Genomic DNA, 20,085 nt, shown 5'->3' on the forward strand with positions numbered 1-20,085 from the left:
GGTTAGGACCTGGGTTCGACTCCTGAATGAGAAGTAGGAGCTGAAGTGGGATGAGGGGAGATGCTTTTGGGAAGGACACACAAGCAGCCGTCAGTCATCCGAAAGCCTCCGCAAGAGAAGAGCAGATTGGGTGGAGTCTTGACAGAAAGCAAAGACACAGCTGGTCCTCACTGGTAGGACACCCCTGACGTGAAGCGTCTGGCTGCTGGCTCGGCCTCCACACGGCCACAGCTGACAAGGAAAAACATGGCGGAGTGGCAGCTCCAAGGGGATGGTTGTCATTTCTCTTCTGAAAAGGAGGTCACCTGGCTGGATAGTCTCTTTCCTGTCTTTCCCCCAAAGAAGATTCCCTTCCTTTCAAAAGAAATAATCCCATTTAATGGAAAAAGCACACATCACCTGGAAGAGGAAAGAGACTTTAAATCTTTTTGTCAATGGTATTATAGGTTATTTCTCCACTGAGTCAATTCTAGGTGTTTCAGTTATTGGTAGCAGCGCTTAATGGCAGTCTTCCTGCTAATTTTCCCTCAACCTCGGTGAAGTTCTGAATGGGCTTAAATGTAGGCTAGGCAAGGGATTACACACTCGGAGGACGTAAGTATGCATTAAAACAACGACCACTGGGGGGCGCCTCGGGGCTCAGTCGGTTGAGCCTCGGACTCATGATTTCAGCTCAGGTCAAGATCTCAGGGTCAGGAGGTCAAGCCCCAAGTCCCACTCAGCGGTCAGTGCAGAGTCTGCTGGGGACGCTCTCTCTCTCTCTCTCTGTCTCTCTCTCTTGCCCTCTGCCCCTCCCCCACCCTTGCTCGCTCACTCTCTCTAAAACAAATAAATCTTTAAAAAAATAAAACAATGATCCTTAAGACAGAACTTGCCAGACTTTCTGCAATGGGTCAAAACATAAATACTTCAGGCTTTGTGGGCCAGAGGGTCTTTGTCGCAACTACTCCCCTCTGCCTTCGTGGTAAGAAAGGAGCTGTCGACAGTACATAAAATGAATGGGTGCAGCTGCATTCCAATAAAAGTGTATTACAGACACTGAAACCTGCATTTCAAATAATTTTTCATGGTTTTACAAAATATTACATTTCTTTTTAAATTTTTCAACTATTAAAAACATAAAAACTATTTTTACCTCATGGGCCACACGAAAACAGGCAGGGAGCCTGTAGCTGGCCCACCCTTGAGTTAGAAAAATAAAATAAATCATGCACTCAGGAGCAAACTTAACAAGAAAAACACGCAAACCTACATGAAGGAATTAAAATTTTTTTTCAAGTCATAAGAGTAAACTTAAACAGAAAGATACACCATGTTTGGTTTTTTTTAATCATTTTATTCTCTTTTTCATCATGATAAGTGTACTCTTTTATCCCCACCACCTATTTCCCCCATCCCCCCCCACATTCCCCCTGGTAACCATCAGTTTGTTGTCTATAGTTAAGAGTCTGTTTCTTGGTTTGTCTCTCTTTTTTTTTAATTTGCTCATTTGTTTCTTAAATGCTACATATGAGTGAAATCATGGTATTTGTCTTTCTCTGATGACTTATTTTGCTTAGCATTATACTCTCTAGTGCTATCCATGTCATTGCAAATGGCAAGATTCCATTCTTTTTTATGGTTGAGTAATATTCCATTATATATATATATGCGTCACATCTTCTTTATCCATTCATCTATTGATGGACATTTGGGCTGCCCCATAATTTGGCTATTACAATGCTGCCAGAAACATAGGGGTGTATGTATCCCTTTGGATTAGTGTTTTCGTATTTTGGGAGTAAATATACAGTAGTGCGATTCCGGGATCATAGGGTAGTTTTACTTTTAATTTTTTGAGGAACCTCCATACTGTTTTCCACAGCGGCTGCACCAGTTTGCATTCCTACCAACAGTGTAGGAGGGCTCATTTTTCTCCACATCCTCACCAACATTTGTTACTTCTTGTGTTTTTTATTTTAGCCGTTCTGACAGGTGTCAGGTGATCTCTCATTGTAGTTTTGATTTGTATTTCCCTGATGATGAGTGACGTTGAGCATCTTTTCAGTTGTCTGTTGGCCATCTGGGTGTCTTCTTTGGAGAAATGTCTGTTCGTATCTTCTGGCCATTTTTAATTGGATTATTTGGTTTTGGGGTATTGAGTTATATCAGTTCATTACATATTTTGGATATTAACCCTTTATCGGATGTCATTTGCAAATATCTTCTCCCATTCTGTAGGTTGCCTTTTAGTTTTGTTGATATTTCCTTCGCTGTGCAGAAGATTTTAGTTTTGATGTAGTCCCAGTAGTTTATTTTTGCTTTTATTTACCTTGCCTCAGGAGACATATCTAGAAAAATGTTGCTATGGCTCATGTCAGAGAAATTACTGACTGTACTCTTTTCAAGGATTTTTATGGTTTCAGGTCTCACATTTAGGCCTTTAATCCATTTTGCGTTTATTTTTGCATATGGTAAAATAAAATGGTCCAGTTTCATTCTTTTGCATAAGGCTGTCAAGTTTTCCCAATACCATTTGTTGAAGAGACTTTTTCCCATTGAATATTCATTCTCCTTTGTTGAAGACTTTTGACCATATACTTGTGGGTTTATCTCTGGGTTTTCTGTTCTATTCCACTGATCTATGTGTCTATTTTTATGCCAGTACCATACTGTTTTAATTACTACCTCTTTGTAATATAACTTGAAATCTGAGATTGTGATGCCTCCAGTTTTTTCTTTTTCAAGGTTGCTTTGGCTATTCGAGGTCTTTTATGGTTCCATACAAATTTTAGAATTGTTTGTTCTAGTTCTGTGAAAAATGCTGTTGGTATTTTAATAGGGATTGCATTAAATGTGTAGATTGCTTTGGGTAGTATAGACATTTTAACAATATTTGTTCTGCCAAACCATAAGCATGGAATGTCTTTCCATTTCTTTGCATCATCGTTAATTTCTTTCATCAGTGTTTTATAGTTTTCAGAATACAGGTCTTTCACCTCTTTGGTTAACTTAATTCCTAGATATTTCATTGTTTGTAGTGCAATTGTAAATGGGATTATTTTCTTAATTTCACTTTTTGTTGTTTATTAGTATATAGGAATGCAACAGACTTCTGTACAATGATTTTATATCCTGTGACTTTACTGAATTTATTTACCATCTCTATACCATGTTCTTTTTTTAAGATTTTATTTATTTATTTGACAGAGAGAGAGCGCGAGAGCACAAGCAGGGGGAGCAGCAGAGGGAGAGAGAGAAGCAGGCCCCCCACTGATCAGGGAGCCTGCCGTAGGGCTCCATCCCAGGACCCTGGGATCATGACCCTTGCTGAAGGCAGACGCTTAACAGACTGAGCCACCCAGGCACCCCTACACCATGTTTTTTTTGTTTTTTTTAAGATTTTATTTATTTGTCGAAGAGAGAGAGCGAGCACAAGCAGGGGCAGCGGCAGGCACAGGTAGAAGCAGGCTCTCCGCTGAGCAAGGAGCCCGATGCAGGACTCAATATCAGGACCCAGGGAATTCATGACCTGAGCCGAAGGCGGACGCCTAACCAACTGGGAGCCACCCAAGGGTCCCCCTACACCATGTTCTTAATTGGAAAGATTCAACATCATAAAGATGCCCATCATTCCACAGTTAATTTTAAAATTATGATCAAATTAAAGTACCAACAGATCATTTTTCTGGAATCACACAAGCTAATTCTAAAGTTCATATGATATGGCTAATAATAATTGGTCTTACAAATATTTCTACTTACCTTGTTTCTCTGTCTTAATTGCTGTGCCCCCAGGCCCAGGCTCATAAACAGTCCCTTAATAAACATCTATGGATGAACCAAGGAGGAGGAGGTCACTGCCTGGGTTGACTGATGGCTGCTTCTGAGATGGTTGATTCCAGCGTGCTCTTATCTTCTTAGAGCTCTGCATGCATCTCTCAAGAGCCGTGGGCCAGTGGTGGTGTGGCAGTGGCCATTGAGAAAGCACATGCAAAGTGGCCACCGCCGTTCCTACTGTTGTCACTCCAATCGAGCTATGCGCATTGCTGGTACAACGATATGGGTTGAAATTAATTGCCACTGGAAATGTCTTTAAAAGACTTTACACTGTGATTCTGCATTGAGACAAAAAGTTACCATGTCCCTTCAAAAAAAAAAATGTTATGTCAGGAAAGTCACAACAATAGAATAGCAAAGTAATTAGTAAATTAGAACAATCAGTAAAGCAAGTACTTGTCATAGTGGGAATGACAAAGTCCATACTTTCTTGCCAAGCAACAACCAAGAGCCTAAGAAATGAAAACACCCCCACAAAGAGGTGAAGCTGTTTTCATTGCAGGCTGCCCAGCAGAAGCCAAGCAGGGCAAACAATGGAGAAATTACAAAGTTCATCCGAAGAGATGAAAATGGCAAGCCGGGAGAGACTGCTGTGACTGCCCCGGATGAGTATCACTAAGCCTGTGTCGGATTTCAACGGGTGGCTTTTTTTCCTCTTTCACATAAAGTTACAGCATCTCTTACTATTTTAGAAGGCAGCAAAGACAGCATGTGGTTTGCCTAACAGAAAATTCCCCATCCTCTCCTCCACTACATCCCAGGGGCAAGGGCATCTATTTCCCACATTATTTACTAATTTTTTTAAGGAATAAAGTTCAACGGCTTGTTTATTTCTTCCCAGGGTGGAGGGAAGGGAGGAGAGGCTGCTTTCATATGTCCCCATGTCAAACTGCTCGAACTGAGTGAACAGTGGCCACAAATCAAAACTGCATGAGGTCTCTCAAAGGGAAGCTGGTTAAAACAAGTATGGCTCATCCATACACTGAAAGGCTATGCAGCTGTTAAAACGACTTGGGGTGACGGTAGGTACTGATGCAGACATTATTACAAAAATAAATAGGGCAGGAAAGGTAAGATGCCTCTCACTGTAATGTGCACATTCTCCATGGAAAGGAAGTCAGGGGAGACCACTAGCAAGTCAGGCTCTCTTCCAATGTTCAAGCCTTGAGGTTGGGACCTCATCCTCATCTTAGAGATATGCTAGTGATCACACAGCCAGCAAATGGCAGAGCTGGGATTTAAATCCAGGCAATCTGGCGCCAGGACCTTTGCTCTCAGGCACTATGCCCTGCTAGTGAGGGCTTTTCCCTCTCGGTTTCGGGGGAGGCTATGGAAGCAAGAGTAGGAGGACAAAAACAACCCAGTGTGTACTATTCTATTGAATTTTTGCCAGGTGTGCATTACTAATTTTTAAGATAAATTTTATTTTTTATTTTTTTAAAGATTTTATTTATTTATTTATTTGAGAGAGAGAGAGAGAGAGAGCACATGAGAGGGGGGAGGGTCAGAGGGAGCAGACTCCCTGCTGAGCAGGGAGCCCGATGCGGGACTCGATCCCGGGACTCCAGGATCATGACCTGAGCCGAAGGCAGTCGCTTAACCAACTGAGTCACCCAGGCGCCCTAAGATAAATTTTAAAAAGATTATGTACTAGGAATGTCTTGTTGGAAAGCCATGGGTAATAGAAAAAATAAGGTGAAGCTAGACAGTGAAGTAAATAGGGTGTGAAAACAAGTGCTCGGGTTTGTGACTGGCTGAGCCCTTTGATGTACCTGAACTTGGGCAGTCTGAGTGGCTCTGAGAACGTTTGGATACCTGGAATGGCTTCCTCTCTGCTGGCCTCACTCTAATTTGACAGGCCTTCCAAGACGAGACAGGATCTGAGCATAAGGAGGGTAAAAAACATCAGGTTTTGGAGTCAAGAGCCCCTGATTCTCATTCTGACCCTCCCCTTTCAAAGGGTCCCAGGGCAAGTTGTCTTCCTTTACCTCATATGTCTGTAAAATGGGGATATTACACATCTCATAGGGTTGATGGGAAAGTTAAAAGAGGGGATGTGTGCTAAGGATAAGGAGGGGCATAAAGTGCATGCTCAATTAGTGCTTGCTATTATTATCCTGTTATTGGCCAGGATTGAAACCTCAACTTTGATTCTGGTAACAACTGTTGTTTTCCCCAGAAACAATACATATTTTCCTCTCCATGTTTCTCCTTAAAAGAAATGTCAGATCCTAGGGACGCCTGGGTAGCTCAGTTGGTTAAACATCTGACTCTCGATTTTGGCTCGAGTCATGATCTCAGTGTCCTGGGATCAAGACCCCTGTCGGGCTCTGCACTCAGCTGGGACTCTGCTTAATTCTCTCTCTCCCTCTGCCCCTTCCCCAACTCATGCTCTCTCTCAAATAAACAAAATTAAAAAAAAAAAAAAATTAAGATCCTGAACTAGATCTAGCTTTATTCCCATAATGACACTGAATGCCCAAAGAGTCCTGCCAGGTAGATACCATTATTTCCCCACTTCAAAAATTAGGACACTAAGGCTCAAAGAAATACTGTAACTTGCCCAAGGTGCCCCAGCTGGGGAAGGCAAACCAGACTTAACCCTTATCATTGCAACTTCTATGCCCTTCTATTCTGCCCATTACACCCTGCTACCCCCCTGTACATCTCTCAAGGCCAAATCTGAGAAGCCTTCCCAGACAGCAACAATTGCACTAAACTGCTGTCTCTCCAGTGCATCTTCCAAGTCACAGACTACCCTTAGTTCAAAACTTGGACTGCTTATTGTTCTCCAAAGGTGACTGAATTCCTCAAAGGTAGGAAATGGACTGAGTCTACTCTTTGAGCCCCCCAAATACACCACTCATCAAGTTGCCCCCCCAACTTAATTTTAGGTACCCAGTCAAGTTGAAAAGTGGGAGACTGTGTGCATTCCTAAATGCCCATGGCAATTGTTAGTCATCATCAACTAAGCTTACCCTTCCATGCTGCAGCATTACAAGAAATGCAAAGAAAAATATCCCAAATGAAGATAGCCCAATACCGACCACATATTTAACCCTCAAATTCTCAGCAAATATATGCATTAACACTCGCAAGCCTACTCAACCACAAGCATTTCTTGATGCAAGAATTAGTAAACAAGTATCAAGTCCCATCATACCACATTAAAGCAGACTTGACTGGTTTGACTATATGTCCAACTTAGAGAAACACCTGTCCACCATCAGGTGATGTGCTGTGCCTTTCTATACGCCTGAGGAGGCTGGTCTTACAGACCTAACTTCTGTTACTGGGACACTTATTTCTTGGTGATTCAGTCTAACTGCCCATGGATTTCCTGTCAAGGGCATCCAACTGTGTGTACTGCTCTCAACTCCATAAACCTGCAGCAAAGAAAGGCTTCAGGGATGAACTCAGAACCCTTCAAGTGGGCAGAAATTGTAGGATTAGTAAATTTAGGAATCCCAAAATGGATTGTGCTGACAGTATCCACAAAGCCCACCTGATTTCAGCCGTTAACCACTTGCCAAGCACAAGGCTAGCTTGTGCAAGTATAAAAATTAGTGTTAACAGTGGAGTGTGCAGACTGGGAAACGGGATTGCTGGCATTTCTGTGTCATTATTTTTAGTTAAAAAACTCACTGCTTTTGGGAAGAAAAAGCCTGGAAGTATAAACCTAAACCACAAACTCTACTGCTGAATTTTGGAGGAAAAAAAGTCTGTTGCTCTAAAACCGTTAGAATACAACAGTAAAAGGCAAGTGGCCAGGGATGGTGCATCATCATGCTATTTAGTGCAACAGTCTTCTCATCATTACCCCAAACTCTGTACTACCAATTCTGTTTATGAAATAAAGTTGCTTGCGGGTTAAGTTAGAGATCAATTATGAAGAAGCTGAAATTCAAAAATACTTAAATTCAGGCACGTGCTAATTGGTACTATCTTCTGAATCCAAAGCCCCAAGTGTTAACTATTTACTATCATCTACTATGCAATACATAAAAGAAACAAGAACCCCGAATTTTCAGAAAACGGAATCCATTCTCTCCATTTAGGGCAATTCTACACTTCTAATCATGTAGTTATTTGAAGGAGACCTTTCTAAAATGATTCCAATACAAATGTTGTGGATCCATGCGTGCAAATTAGTGCCAAATTATGCCAAAAGAGAACTGTTTTATAAGGTAAATCAGGACTTTGTCAGATACCAGGTTTGAGTTGTCCATTCAAGTCAGCTGCACCCTCCATGTTGGAAATATCATTATCACTTAAGAAACAGAGCTGCAATAAAATCCTGCATTAAGCTTTTTCCCTTACAGACCAGAAAATGCTTATGGATCCTAAACCATCTGAAGTGACTGGGGGAGGAAGAGTTGGGAGAGAGGTGTGAACTATTATGGCAAATAAAGTAATTCCACACATAAAGATATTCTTCTAATTTATATTTTATTGCATTATGAAAATAATACATTTGGCAAAGTAATCTAGGCTCCAAATTGAAATAAAAGGAAATTCTGAAGAAAGTGTACTGATTATTTTTTAAATGTGAAATATTAGATGTATCCTAACCAATACATACTAGCATTCTTATTAGGCCAATAATCCAATAAACCTAATTATAATAATTCCACATAAAATTACAAGGTGTTTTTGCATTCATCCATTTTATGATTAGCACAAATCTTGAGAGAACTGAGCTTCAGTTGATCAAAACCAATGTAATTAAGAAACTCCTGTTCAGAAGACAATTTGAAACACTATCCAAAATTTTTATTTCCTTTGGTTCTACAAGTTGCATTTTCATCCTTATCAAGTTACATTTCTCATAATCAAACATTGTAGCAGCTATAGATTCTGCTATAGTACCTTTATAAGTAAACTAGTATATTACATTTACATTATTTGAAAAATTACTGATTTTACAAATGCAAAAATGCATAAATACATGCCTATCTACACCAGCAAAACAAAGGACTCTGAACCTCCATGCTTTAACAGGCTACACCTTCTGGCGCAGGATTTCTGGGATGCCTTTCTAAGCCAAAGGGTTATAGCTCTCTGATGGGGAATTCACTGCTCTGTCCACACTGTTGAAAGGTGTAGTTACAATAAACCCTAACTAGATTAAATTTATCTAATAATCAACCATTAAAATATGACATTTTCCACTACTCATTTCTGTTCTGCTACATTTTCAGAACTGAAAAGATGGTATTTTTTAAAATGTACTAGGATAATGTTTTCACTTTTTTAAAAGGGGAAAGTGCTAAAAACATATTACATATATATTCTGTATCCTCATCAGCATTTCAAGTTCTTTTTACATGTTGGGTTCAGAGTCTAGACTCTAACAGGTAAACAATCTGCTCAAGGCCAAAAAAAAAAAAAAGAAAAAGAAAAAAGAAAGTAACATTTTTAATCACTGAGGTCTTCCTTCTTCATTTAGGTCTTTTAATATGACTTTGCTGATGTGTGTTAAGAAAATGTGCCTAAAATTAGCCTTTAAAAAATTCACATCTGAATCAGTTACTATTAGAACTGATGTTTTCATTAAGCAAAGTCTGTGTAAGTGTACCTATGCATACTTGCGGAAATCTACTTCCAAATGGGCATCAGTATCTTAAACCAGCTGAACAAGGTTTCCCAGTTTAACTACAAAAGTATTCCACCTATCCTAAAGGAGATATTCCATTAGCATTCTACAATTATCTGTATAAACAGCAACAAGTTTGATCTATGATCAACATATGAATATCTAATAAATATTAAAACTATTAAACTATAGATTAAAATGCAGATCTCTCATAGAGTTAAGTGATGGCATTTTGGTACATTCACCATTATTGTACTTTATTTAATAAAGAAATACATTTGCCCTTGCAAAAATAGCAATTGCAAGTTTACAAATAAAACCACAGACCTCAAAGTCATGACGCTAAATCTTCAACTTATAACCAACAAAAGTAAACTGATTTGTTTACAAATGGTCCATGGCACAGTTAAAACAAAAAATATCAAAAGGTCACAGGATCTTAAAGAATATGTTTATTGACAATAATTTCATAAATATTCTAAAGAAAATTTCAAAATTTCTAAACTTAAAATGTTTAAAATCTATTCTCATTGGCAAAATATCCCTCAACAAAATAATAGGTCAACAGGTGCCACTACAAATGAATGTCACATTTAAAATTGGCTTCAACATTTTTGCAAAAAAATTTTTAAAAATTTACAATGTGTGATTTTTCTCCCCTCCTGGGTACAGTAAATATTCAGTTTTTATGTCAACTACTAGACATATTCTTAAATATATCACGAAGCTGCTGTGAACCTGACAGTCAAGTCAGTCAGTAGTATATTTACCCTATAAACATAAACGGAGCCAAATCATTTTGGTAATTTTAGTCATAGCAATTTAAGTAGTCAAAATGCAAAAGTTGTGGCTGCCACCCACATCACCCCAAAGATTATGATACAGTGTCAGAAATTGTTTGCATCAGTTTTATAAGTTCATCTGTGTACTTCAGTATCTGAAACTAAAAAAGGGATTCTTTTGTATTTTGATAAAAATGTACTCGAATATTTCATAACATTAATATTTATTGCTTTATATGAATACTGTATTGAAAGCCCAAGCATTCAGTTTACACACAGAAATTATACAATTATATACCGCTTCACAAAGGCAGTGAACACATCACATTCTACAAAATCTACTTTACAGAAATTTAAAAATTCTAAATATCAAAAGGTACAGCTGAAGAAACAGGTATAAATTTGGCAGCCAGTAATTTTGACAGGGAAGTTGCAGTTTGCATGACTTTTAAATATGTGAATTTGAAAATATTGAGTTTAGAGTAATCATTGTGCTTTGTGTTAATCTGAAAAATATAACACTGGCTGTCGAAGAAGCATGTTCAAAAATATTTAATTCACTTCAAAATGTCATACAAATTATGGTGGTTTCTATGCACCCCTAAAGCTTCAGTCATTTAGCTCCAGTACATTACTATAGTAATATATTAATTTTTCCAGTACAGTGGGGTTTCATACCTTTGACATTTGCATACTCTAGAATAATTTAGAAAGAAATGTGTAATATTCACAATGTTCAGAAAAGCAAGCAAAAGGTCAAGGAACCTGCCGGGTTCTTCTGAGATGGTCTCATGTCAGCATTCATTCTATAAAATAGTAAGCTAATGTTTGAACACAGTTTCCAAGATAAAGCGTATTTTCTCATAAATAATGAAGTCTTTTTCTCAGGCACCTCAAAGTATACAAAAGAATTTTAGTTTGAACAGATCTCTTGGAATGTGTTTAACCTGGTATTTCAACAGACTTATTTCCAGGGTTCCACAAGGGCCAGATTTTATTTGAATTACTCAGAAGAGAAACTGAAACTGTCTTCTGAAAGAGGTGAACTCAATCATTACCAATAGAAAAAGTATCCACTGTATTCATCTCTTATAGAAACAGAAAAATATAACATTTCCCCCCTTAGAATAATATATATATATGTATATATGACTTAAAGTTCCACTGTACATAGTCAAACAATAAAATCTGGAAACCAGCATGAAACCCTATAATTCACATGTTAAAATGTTGAAACTATGACCAAAATATGAAAACTGCTAGAGTTGTCAGAAAGAGACAAGACAAAAAGATTTCTTGCATATGTATAAACTAAATGTGATAATCTCCAAAAGGTTTTCAAAATTATAATTATTACCTTCCAGTTTAAAAACTTTAATTCTTAAAAAAAAAAAAAAAATCTATACACAAACCACTGATTTGACCAGACTGAAAAAAAAGTCAGCGGTAAGCAGGACCCAGAGGAGCTGATATTCACAGTTCTTACATGTACAACTCTTTCAGGATTTATCCCATAAAGTACTTTATTTTACAACCTGCTTCTCTTGTAAAACTAAAGGTCCACTTTATTACATAAAAGTTTTATACAGTGTAAAACCAGAACTGTATGTAAAATACTGCATCTACATGTTTCTAAATAATTAGTCTTGTTCCATTGGTTCATCTGTGACTTCTGTGGTTTCGTCGTCATTTTCCATGGATGACTCTGAGAGAATCTCTCCAGTTTTACTGGAGTTGGATCCTACTAATTCTTCTGTCTCATGGCAATCAGAACCACTACTTACAGGGCCTGTATTTTCACTACCTTCAGAATGTAAATCTTTCTCAGCTTGAGTCAGATCAGATTCCTCCATTTGATTATTTTCCTCAGAAGTCTCTTCATTCACAGTTAAGGCATCATCAGATTCTTTTTCTTGATTTTTTCTTTCTGGGATCATTTCTCTTGATGTCATAAAAGACTCTAAAAATAAGCAAATGTTGTTGTAGTTAAATTTTATTTTCAAAATACCTCCACAGTTAAGTTTCATGAATTCTGATACTCTACAGTTCAAATCATATCCCCTGAAACTCAGCAGCAACTACATACAGGTGGGAGAAAAGCCCAACATCAGCATTATAAGGAGTTCCATTATGTTAAATTCTTTCACGCAAAATGAAGTACAAGAATTTGAGGATCTCCTTACTCCACCCTTTTACAGATGGTCTCTAAATACCTTCTTCTTCCTCTTCATCCTCTTCTTCATCCTCTTCTGTACAGTGCTGCCTGGTACAACTACTTTCCTTGTCTTTATCCTGAGGTGACGACGATGCTTCTGTTTCTTCTACCATAACCGAAGCAATTTCACTGGAAGATGTTTGACTGGCTGTCTCTCTGACTTCACTTTCTTTGTCAAACCTGAGTCTTTTTACCTCATGCCCCTCGGCCTCCACAGCATCTTCATCTGCATGTTTATTTTTTATAGGGCTCACTGAGGAACCTTCTGATTCAGATGTCGCAGAGTCACTGTAAATGTTTTTTTAAAGTGTCATTAATAAAGACTGTTTTCTTCATCTTCCACATTCTCATTTTTAAGGTCTAATAATTTTTAAAACTGTATTTCTGTGTCAAAGTTAAATTATAACATCTGGGTAAAGAAAAACACAAGAGAATAATTTCAAGGGAACCTAAACTGTGTCAAGAATATTTCCCACTAGAATTAGTGAACAAGTTATACGGCATTTCTGTTCAATTCTCCAGTAAGTTAAATGTCTTCCCATAAGGGAACTACAAGTCTTCCAGATGGACATACTCATTAAGACCTCTCACTCATTTAGTCTGCTTTCCCTTAATGTGACGCAGAAAATCTGAGATGGGATATAAATAAAAGGTTTCCTTTAATGATCTCCAATGAGAAATAACTCACAAAATTTTCAACTCATTTATAAATCTTTTCAGGTTACTTTCAAAAACAAGAAATAGAAAACACCAGAACCACTTTACTTTCTTAAGATCCTATTATAAATAGGATCTCCCCAAATTAGCAGTTTTAAGCATTCTCTCTAAGCATCTTCATCATGTGCTAATGCTGAGAATGTCCAGAAGCCACAGACCACACTAAAACCTTGCTGTGTTCCTCAAAACAAGAGTATATAGTAAATAATGAGTGCTGAAAACAATGGATAAATGTCAACTTATTTTGAAAACATTTTTTGTTTTTAAATATAAATCACATACAAACCTGTGATTTTTGTCCTCATTTTGCTGTAAGTTTGACTCTTTGCTGTCTGTGCTCTCAGGCAAGCCATTTGTTGTCATCGGGACCGACAAAGAAACCTTTGGTCGATTAAGTGGCCTGGGTGTTCCAGGCCCATTTATATTAGACCTAGGATAAGATAAATGAACATCATTTTCCCATTTTGGTAAGAAGTCACCCTCCCAAGGTTTGCTTATGTGAAGACATCACAGAAGTATTTACTCTAACTTTGACTTTCAGATTTAAGGGTTACCAAATTAATTGTTTAGTATATCCTATATCTTCCATAAAATGCCCAACTTTATTTAAGAAAGTATATTGAACCTGCTTCTCAAAATTAGGAAAATACAATTTCTCTGGATATTAAAGTCAATAATCTCACCGTTCAGTATAACTTGGTGAATTTCCAGGAAACATAACACCATTCATTCGATTTAAACTATTGGAATTGTTTTTCCTATGAGAAAAGAAAAAACACTATTATAGATCGTTTAGTTCTTTAATTTGGTAAGAGCAATAGGCCTAAAAGATCTTTTGTACGATCTCACAATTACAGAACCAAACAGACTTTTGAGAGAAACAGCATTAAATTATGGGATTATCTTAGTATCTCATTTAACACAGGTATATTCTTGTGAGAGTTCTAAAAAACTGTTATTGTCTATGAAATCACAGACACTTTATAAATCCAGTGTTTTTCAACAGGAGACAACATTCTCCTCTCAACTCCCCTTCACGGAGCCCAGCGCCCCAGGGGACTTTTGGGAATGTCTGAACACATTTTTCAGGGAAAGAGAGACATTACTGGCATCCAGTAGGGAGAAGCCAAGGACAGTGCTAAACCCGCTTTAATTCCCAGGACAACCATTCATAACAAAACATCAATAGTGCTAACGACTGTGTCTTAAACCAACACCTTAATTTGCTATATAAATCTTGACAACTGGAAATACTTTTCCATCATGAGGAGGAAAGTCATCAAGAAACTATTCCAAACCTGGGAGTTATGCCCCAGAGACACCATGGTAAGGTATCTAGGATGGGATCTCTGGGATCTCAGGGCCCTGAGTACCATGACAGTACATAAATCCACAAATCTTAAGATTACAGTAAATCATCACTTTAATCCAAATCTCTTTACTAGAAAAACTTATAGATAGATAATATCATTGGTAATATTCTACTTGAGGGACTGGGTGGTAGGTTCACAAGTATTTATAAATGTTATCCTGCTTCATTCCGTACAAAATAAATGTAACCTAATTTAAAGACTAATATATTAGAAATGATATAATCAGTATATACAGAAATACAAAAATCTTTATACTTACTCTGAAGAAGGATAAACACAGCTAACAACCATCACATTCTGCAATAACAAAAATTGATGCTTTAATATGATGCAAAGCACTACGACATAAGGTTTAATCATTTGTTTTGAAGCTCTCAGAATCACCCTGGCAGATTAAGTTCCTATCTTCTCCAATTTTACTAATAAAAAAAATAAATGGTTAAAAGTAAAAACTTTTAATCATGGGGCGCCTGGGTGGCTCAGTCGTTTAGCATCTGCCTTCGGCTCGGGTCATGATCCCAGGGTCCTGGGATCAAGCCCCGCATCGGGCTCCCTGCTTTGCAGGGAGCCTGCTTCTCCCTCTCCCACTCCCCCTGCTTGTGTTCACTCTCTTGCTGTGTCTCTGTCAAATAAATAAAATCGTTAAAAAAAAAAAAACTTTTAATCAAACAACAGAAACTAAACAATAACTAAATCTAATAACCTACTAAACCATTTGCTCCTTCTGCCAGTATTATTTTAACTCTACTCTAGCTACTATGGAGCCCTGACATTATATATCAAATGTAATACAGTGGAATAGTTTTAGATCGAAATCATGCCAAGATACTTAGAGACTGAAGTATTTAGGCCACATATAATGAATTTCCTTAAAAAGCAGTACCCAATCAAAAGTCTGATGTGTAGTAGCATCATAACCCCCCCCCAAAAAGCTTCAGACCTTTTTAATAATATAATCTTCCCAGTTAATACTGACTTTACTAATAGTCAATATTCATTAAAAGTGTAGTATGAGCCAGAGTAAGTGCTTTTCATTTGATCCCCTCCACAGCCCTCTTATTATCCATACTTCACAGATCAGAAACTGAGACTTAGGTTATGTAACTGGTCCACGGTCACCCAAATATGAAACATAGCAGTCCTGATTTGGTGACAGGGCCACTCCTGATACGACTACTTTTGACTGCCTCTTCAAAGATTGCCAAAATCTAATTATTGAAAGTCCAATAAGCTGAAAGTAAGTACTGATGAATCATCTCAGTTTCCTGCCCTTCAGGAATCTTATTAAATCAAGGGCATGGAAGCTCAACAAAACAAATTAAACCAGTAAAGCCCTAAGATCTATTGTAAACATTAAGTAATGGTTTTAGATTCCTGCTCCAAGGGTAGACTAAACTGAATTTGAATTAGAACCATAAAATGAACATTGGACTATGTTCTAGGATCAAAGAGGGAATTAGCAACCTACTGGTCCAATCTTGGTTCCCACAGGGCTCCTTCACTGGTTCCTCAAATAAGTCAATTTCCTACTTTTCATTCCCTCAAACACCTTGATGTCTTTGTTCATCACATTGTTTCCTTGATCCAAAATGCCCTTCTCTTACAACATCCCCTACCCACAAAAAACACCAATGCTTTCTTCTTTCTTAAGTCTGATCTACATCTTTCTCTCAATATCTAAGTTAAATTTTTGCATCAGATTTTCCAAAGCTGTGCACCAAATCCAGAAATGAAGAAATGAATTCCATGGGTAAACAAGTGTGCAAAACACAACTATAATGGAAATGTCAATGCCAAAACTTTGCAGAGCCTTTAATGTTAATGTATACTAGGAATTTTGAAGAGACAAGAAGCTGCTTTCCCCATACTTAACTGATCACAAGTCCTCCCTCTGTGCCCCTCCTATTAAATCTCACTCCAAAACCTAGTTTTTCCCAGATTAGGAAAACAATTTGAGAAAAACTTCAGGTAGGTTTCAGGAAACCTATTTGAAGAAAAGGTGCCTAAAACAGAACTTACTCAGTGCTCTCTTCTGAAATAGATTAAAGTTTAATATAATCCCAATGATAAAATAAATACCTTCTCTACTCCTCTGAGAAATTTGTCTGTTCCTGTATAGTTTCTCCTTGGATCTGTTAGCAATTCACATAGTCGCTGAATAGTAAAAGGGATACTGCAAAAGAATATAATTTTATAGTTTGAGGTCATTAATTATCAAGAGAATTAGGAACATTATCACTCTTGCTATTTAAAGATTTATCTAGTCACCCATGTATTAAATGACAAAAGAAAATGCTACAATAGGGAAATGAATAGATGAGTGACTTAAAAAATAGGCAAGACAATAAGCACACCTGTCTTTTTAAACAAGAAAATCCCTAAGCAATTAAAAAAAGAACACACAAAATTTTAAGTTTCAAAACTAATGGAGAAATATATTTTAACATTCTCAATATAATTATTTTAAAGTTTACAAGAGAGGCAACACAAATAATAATCAAGTTACAGTTTATTAAATACAGAACTTTTCCTCAAGCATTCCTTTGCACACAAAGATTTCTTTACAGTGTCTCCAAATAAAACTACAGATGTTTTGTTATCATATAGAACAAGGCAAATGATTCCAATGAAAAAGTATTATAAATAGGGTTCTGCTCCACAGTTAGTTTTACAATCTATGTTTCATCAGATGTAAAATACCATAATCAAATTTTCACTTGATCATACCAAATACAAAACTGATATAAGTTGGAACAAAATCTTTTATAAATATTAAAAAAAATTATCTCACACACTATTAGCATTCCTCAGAATTACAGTCTGAACAGCAAACATGAGCATTAGATAAGACAAACACAGCTAAAAAGTACAAACATAAACTTCAGACTTCATTATATGCTATTCAAATATATTTATTCACCTTAAAGAGAATTACAAAACCTCAAATTAAGAGTTAATATTTACAAAGTTCTTTATTATGTATAGGCATTTTGACACAATATTCTCCCACAAAGGAAAGCAGCTAGTGCATAATAGTGCCAAGACTCAAACCCAATGTCTCTAACTTCAAATCCCTTGTCCTCCCCGCCATTATTCCAAACATACTTAAAATCTTGTTTATTTTCTAATGGGACAGACTATATTTAGTTCTCATATTCTTAGCATCAATATTCTTATGTTCTTATAAAAAGTCAGTATAAAGTTTATAACAAATTTGGAAAGGTATAAAGTGTATTCATATGAAAACAAACATTTTACTTATTAGAGGCCAAGAATCGGCCTTTTCTCAAGTAGCATCAAAACCTAAAAATCAGAAAGCTATCATTCTGTCAACAAAAGACTGCGTGCTAACTAAAAGACAGAATGTGTGTGTGATATCACAAATACTCAGAAGCAACTAGAAATTACAGAACTCTGTTCGCCATGACTGCTACAGGAAATTCCTCTGGGTTTCTGAGAAAGAATACGGTTTCTTCCTTTTGAAAATATGGTCAGAGGGGAGTACACACACAGTCAAAACTAAGAATCTTTGAAATGGAAAATGCAAACAAAGCACACCAACAATGTTACTAATAAAGAAACAGCTTACTGGTCTGTTTTATTCATTCCTATAAAGACACCACATAAGTGAAAACTTACAGCTAATACACAAAACTGTTAACTGCATTAAAAAATTAAGGGAAACATTTTCCCAAGCTACATACATAATAAACAACATGAGTTTACAAATTGTCTTTCCTCAGATTTGATTGAAAGCTTAAGGGCAGGATCTCCTCCTTTATATTAGGTTCAATATACACGTTATTTGTACACCTATATATCTGAAATGCAGTACCACCAGGGATTTCTGAGTATTAATGGTATATGTGCACCTCAGCCCCTTCTCTTCAAGTTCATTACTTTCCAAACCTTAAACACACAAACTCCACCTATGCTATTCCCTCATTAATAACTCACGGTGATACTACACTTAAAAATGTATATATTATTCAAAAATAAGCAAAACAGCTCTCAGTATTAAGAATATTCAAATAATCTCAAATGACAAATACTTCAATAGGTATTATCTATGTCTTTTCCTCCAACTAAATTTCTTTCAAACACCAAAACCAGTATTTTCTCTTAAGGTAAAAAATAGCTTTAAAATACAAGTATCTTTGGGGCACCTGGGTGGCTCAGTCATTAAGCGTCTGCCTTCGGCTCAGGTCGTGATCCCAGGGTCCTGGGATCCAGCCCCGCATCGGGCTCCCTGCTCCGCGGGAAGCCTGCTTCTCCCTCTCCCACCCACCCCTGCTTGTGTTCCCTCTCTCGCTGTGTCTCTCTGTGTCAAATAAATAAATAAAATCTTAAAAAAAAAAGAAAACATAAGTATCTTTAAACTTTCTGTTTAATAATGTTTACACTACATGCTTTGGCTAATTTTCTTCAGGAAGGTAAGTAAAAGTGTAGCCAATTATTAACAATGCATGTGTTGATAAATAATACTGCTTTTAGGGGGAAAAATGTATTATGTTTGCACAGCACTGTTAGCAATAAAAGCCTATGATAAAATGTGTTTACTCCTTAGACACTTTCAGGAGCTTTTTACGAAGTGTCCAATAGATGGCACTAAAATGTCAAATAATACCCACCCCTTGCGTAAGCAGGCTAAAATACAAATATTACTTGCATATAAAAGTATCCTTTGGAAACATTAATATAATCTTGACAACTGCACTGAAGGTCTCTTTACACAGCTGTACTTTTTAACCTTTTAGGTAAATATGAAAGCCTACCACAAGCTAGAAATCAGAGCATGTAAATAACTACAATAAATGTTAATATAATTTTGTATGCAATGTTATCAAGACAGAGTAAACTGTATGCCAAGGAAGCAAGTCTGAACCTGGGAACACTTTCTAAGTTAGATCTTTAAAAGGAGGTATAAGAATAAACCAGATAAATCCAAAATGAATGGTTGGTGCAAAAACTATATGCAAGGTTTACTCTGTTACTCTTTAAATATAGCATACAAAACAGTTTATTCTAACTCCTGAAAATAGTAAAACTATTTCCAATAAAAATCACTAAATTTAGACCCCATATGCTAAGAAGAAAAAAGCAAAAATGCACACAATGAAAAATCTGAACCAGAATCCCTAAATTTGGGGAAATGGGGTAAGGATGTTCATTGGAACGATATAGTGTAAAATAAATTACTTAACAGAAAAATATCTGGGGTTATTTCAAATAGAATACATTCAGTTTACTCTGCAATATATTACCTATTTGCCTGCCATCCTAAGATAAAAACTAAGATTACATAAGGAACTGGGGAGTGGGGGGGGAGAGCTTTTAAAAGGAACATGACTAGCTAGCATTTTCAACTTTAAAAAAAAAGGTGTGTCTACAAAATCCAAAACTTGGTAGGGGGAACCCCACATTAAGCAAAGGATCCAAAAGTGACAGGTCCTTTCAAATGGTATTACTTGGAAATACTACAGAACACTGACGTCCAGGCTACTTTTGATGTACAAATTATAAGGTAGTGTGGTTAAAGAAGCACACTCGCTAGCTCACTAAGAGACCATGTCCAAGTTAAAT

General features: G+C 36.9%; 1 protein-coding gene across 1 annotated transcript in view; it reads right to left on the minus strand.

Moving 5' to 3' along the window:
• Nucleotides 1-10,404: 10,404 nt before the first annotated feature.
• Nucleotides 10,405-20,085, minus strand: part of PPP4R2 (protein phosphatase 4 regulatory subunit 2) — a 51,011-nt gene continuing 41,330 nt past the window's right edge. The window contains exons 4-9 of the mRNA XM_036111876.2: nucleotides 16,582-16,675; nucleotides 14,762-14,799; nucleotides 13,813-13,887; nucleotides 13,416-13,559; nucleotides 12,411-12,700; nucleotides 10,405-12,157 (exon numbers count right to left, since the gene is read on the minus strand). Coding sequence (XP_035967769.2) covers nucleotides 11,838-12,157; nucleotides 12,411-12,700; nucleotides 13,416-13,559; nucleotides 13,813-13,887; nucleotides 14,762-14,799; nucleotides 16,582-16,675 — 961 coding nt within the window. The 3' untranslated portion in view covers nucleotides 10,405-11,837. The remainder of the gene's footprint in view (nucleotides 12,158-12,410; nucleotides 12,701-13,415; nucleotides 13,560-13,812; nucleotides 13,888-14,761; nucleotides 14,800-16,581; nucleotides 16,676-20,085) is intronic.

The sequence above is a fragment of the Halichoerus grypus genome, chromosome 1, assembly GCF_964656455.1.
Source record: "Halichoerus grypus chromosome 1, mHalGry1.hap1.1, whole genome shotgun sequence".
In the NCBI taxonomy this organism is placed as follows: Eukaryota; Metazoa; Chordata; class Mammalia; order Carnivora; family Phocidae; genus Halichoerus; species Halichoerus grypus.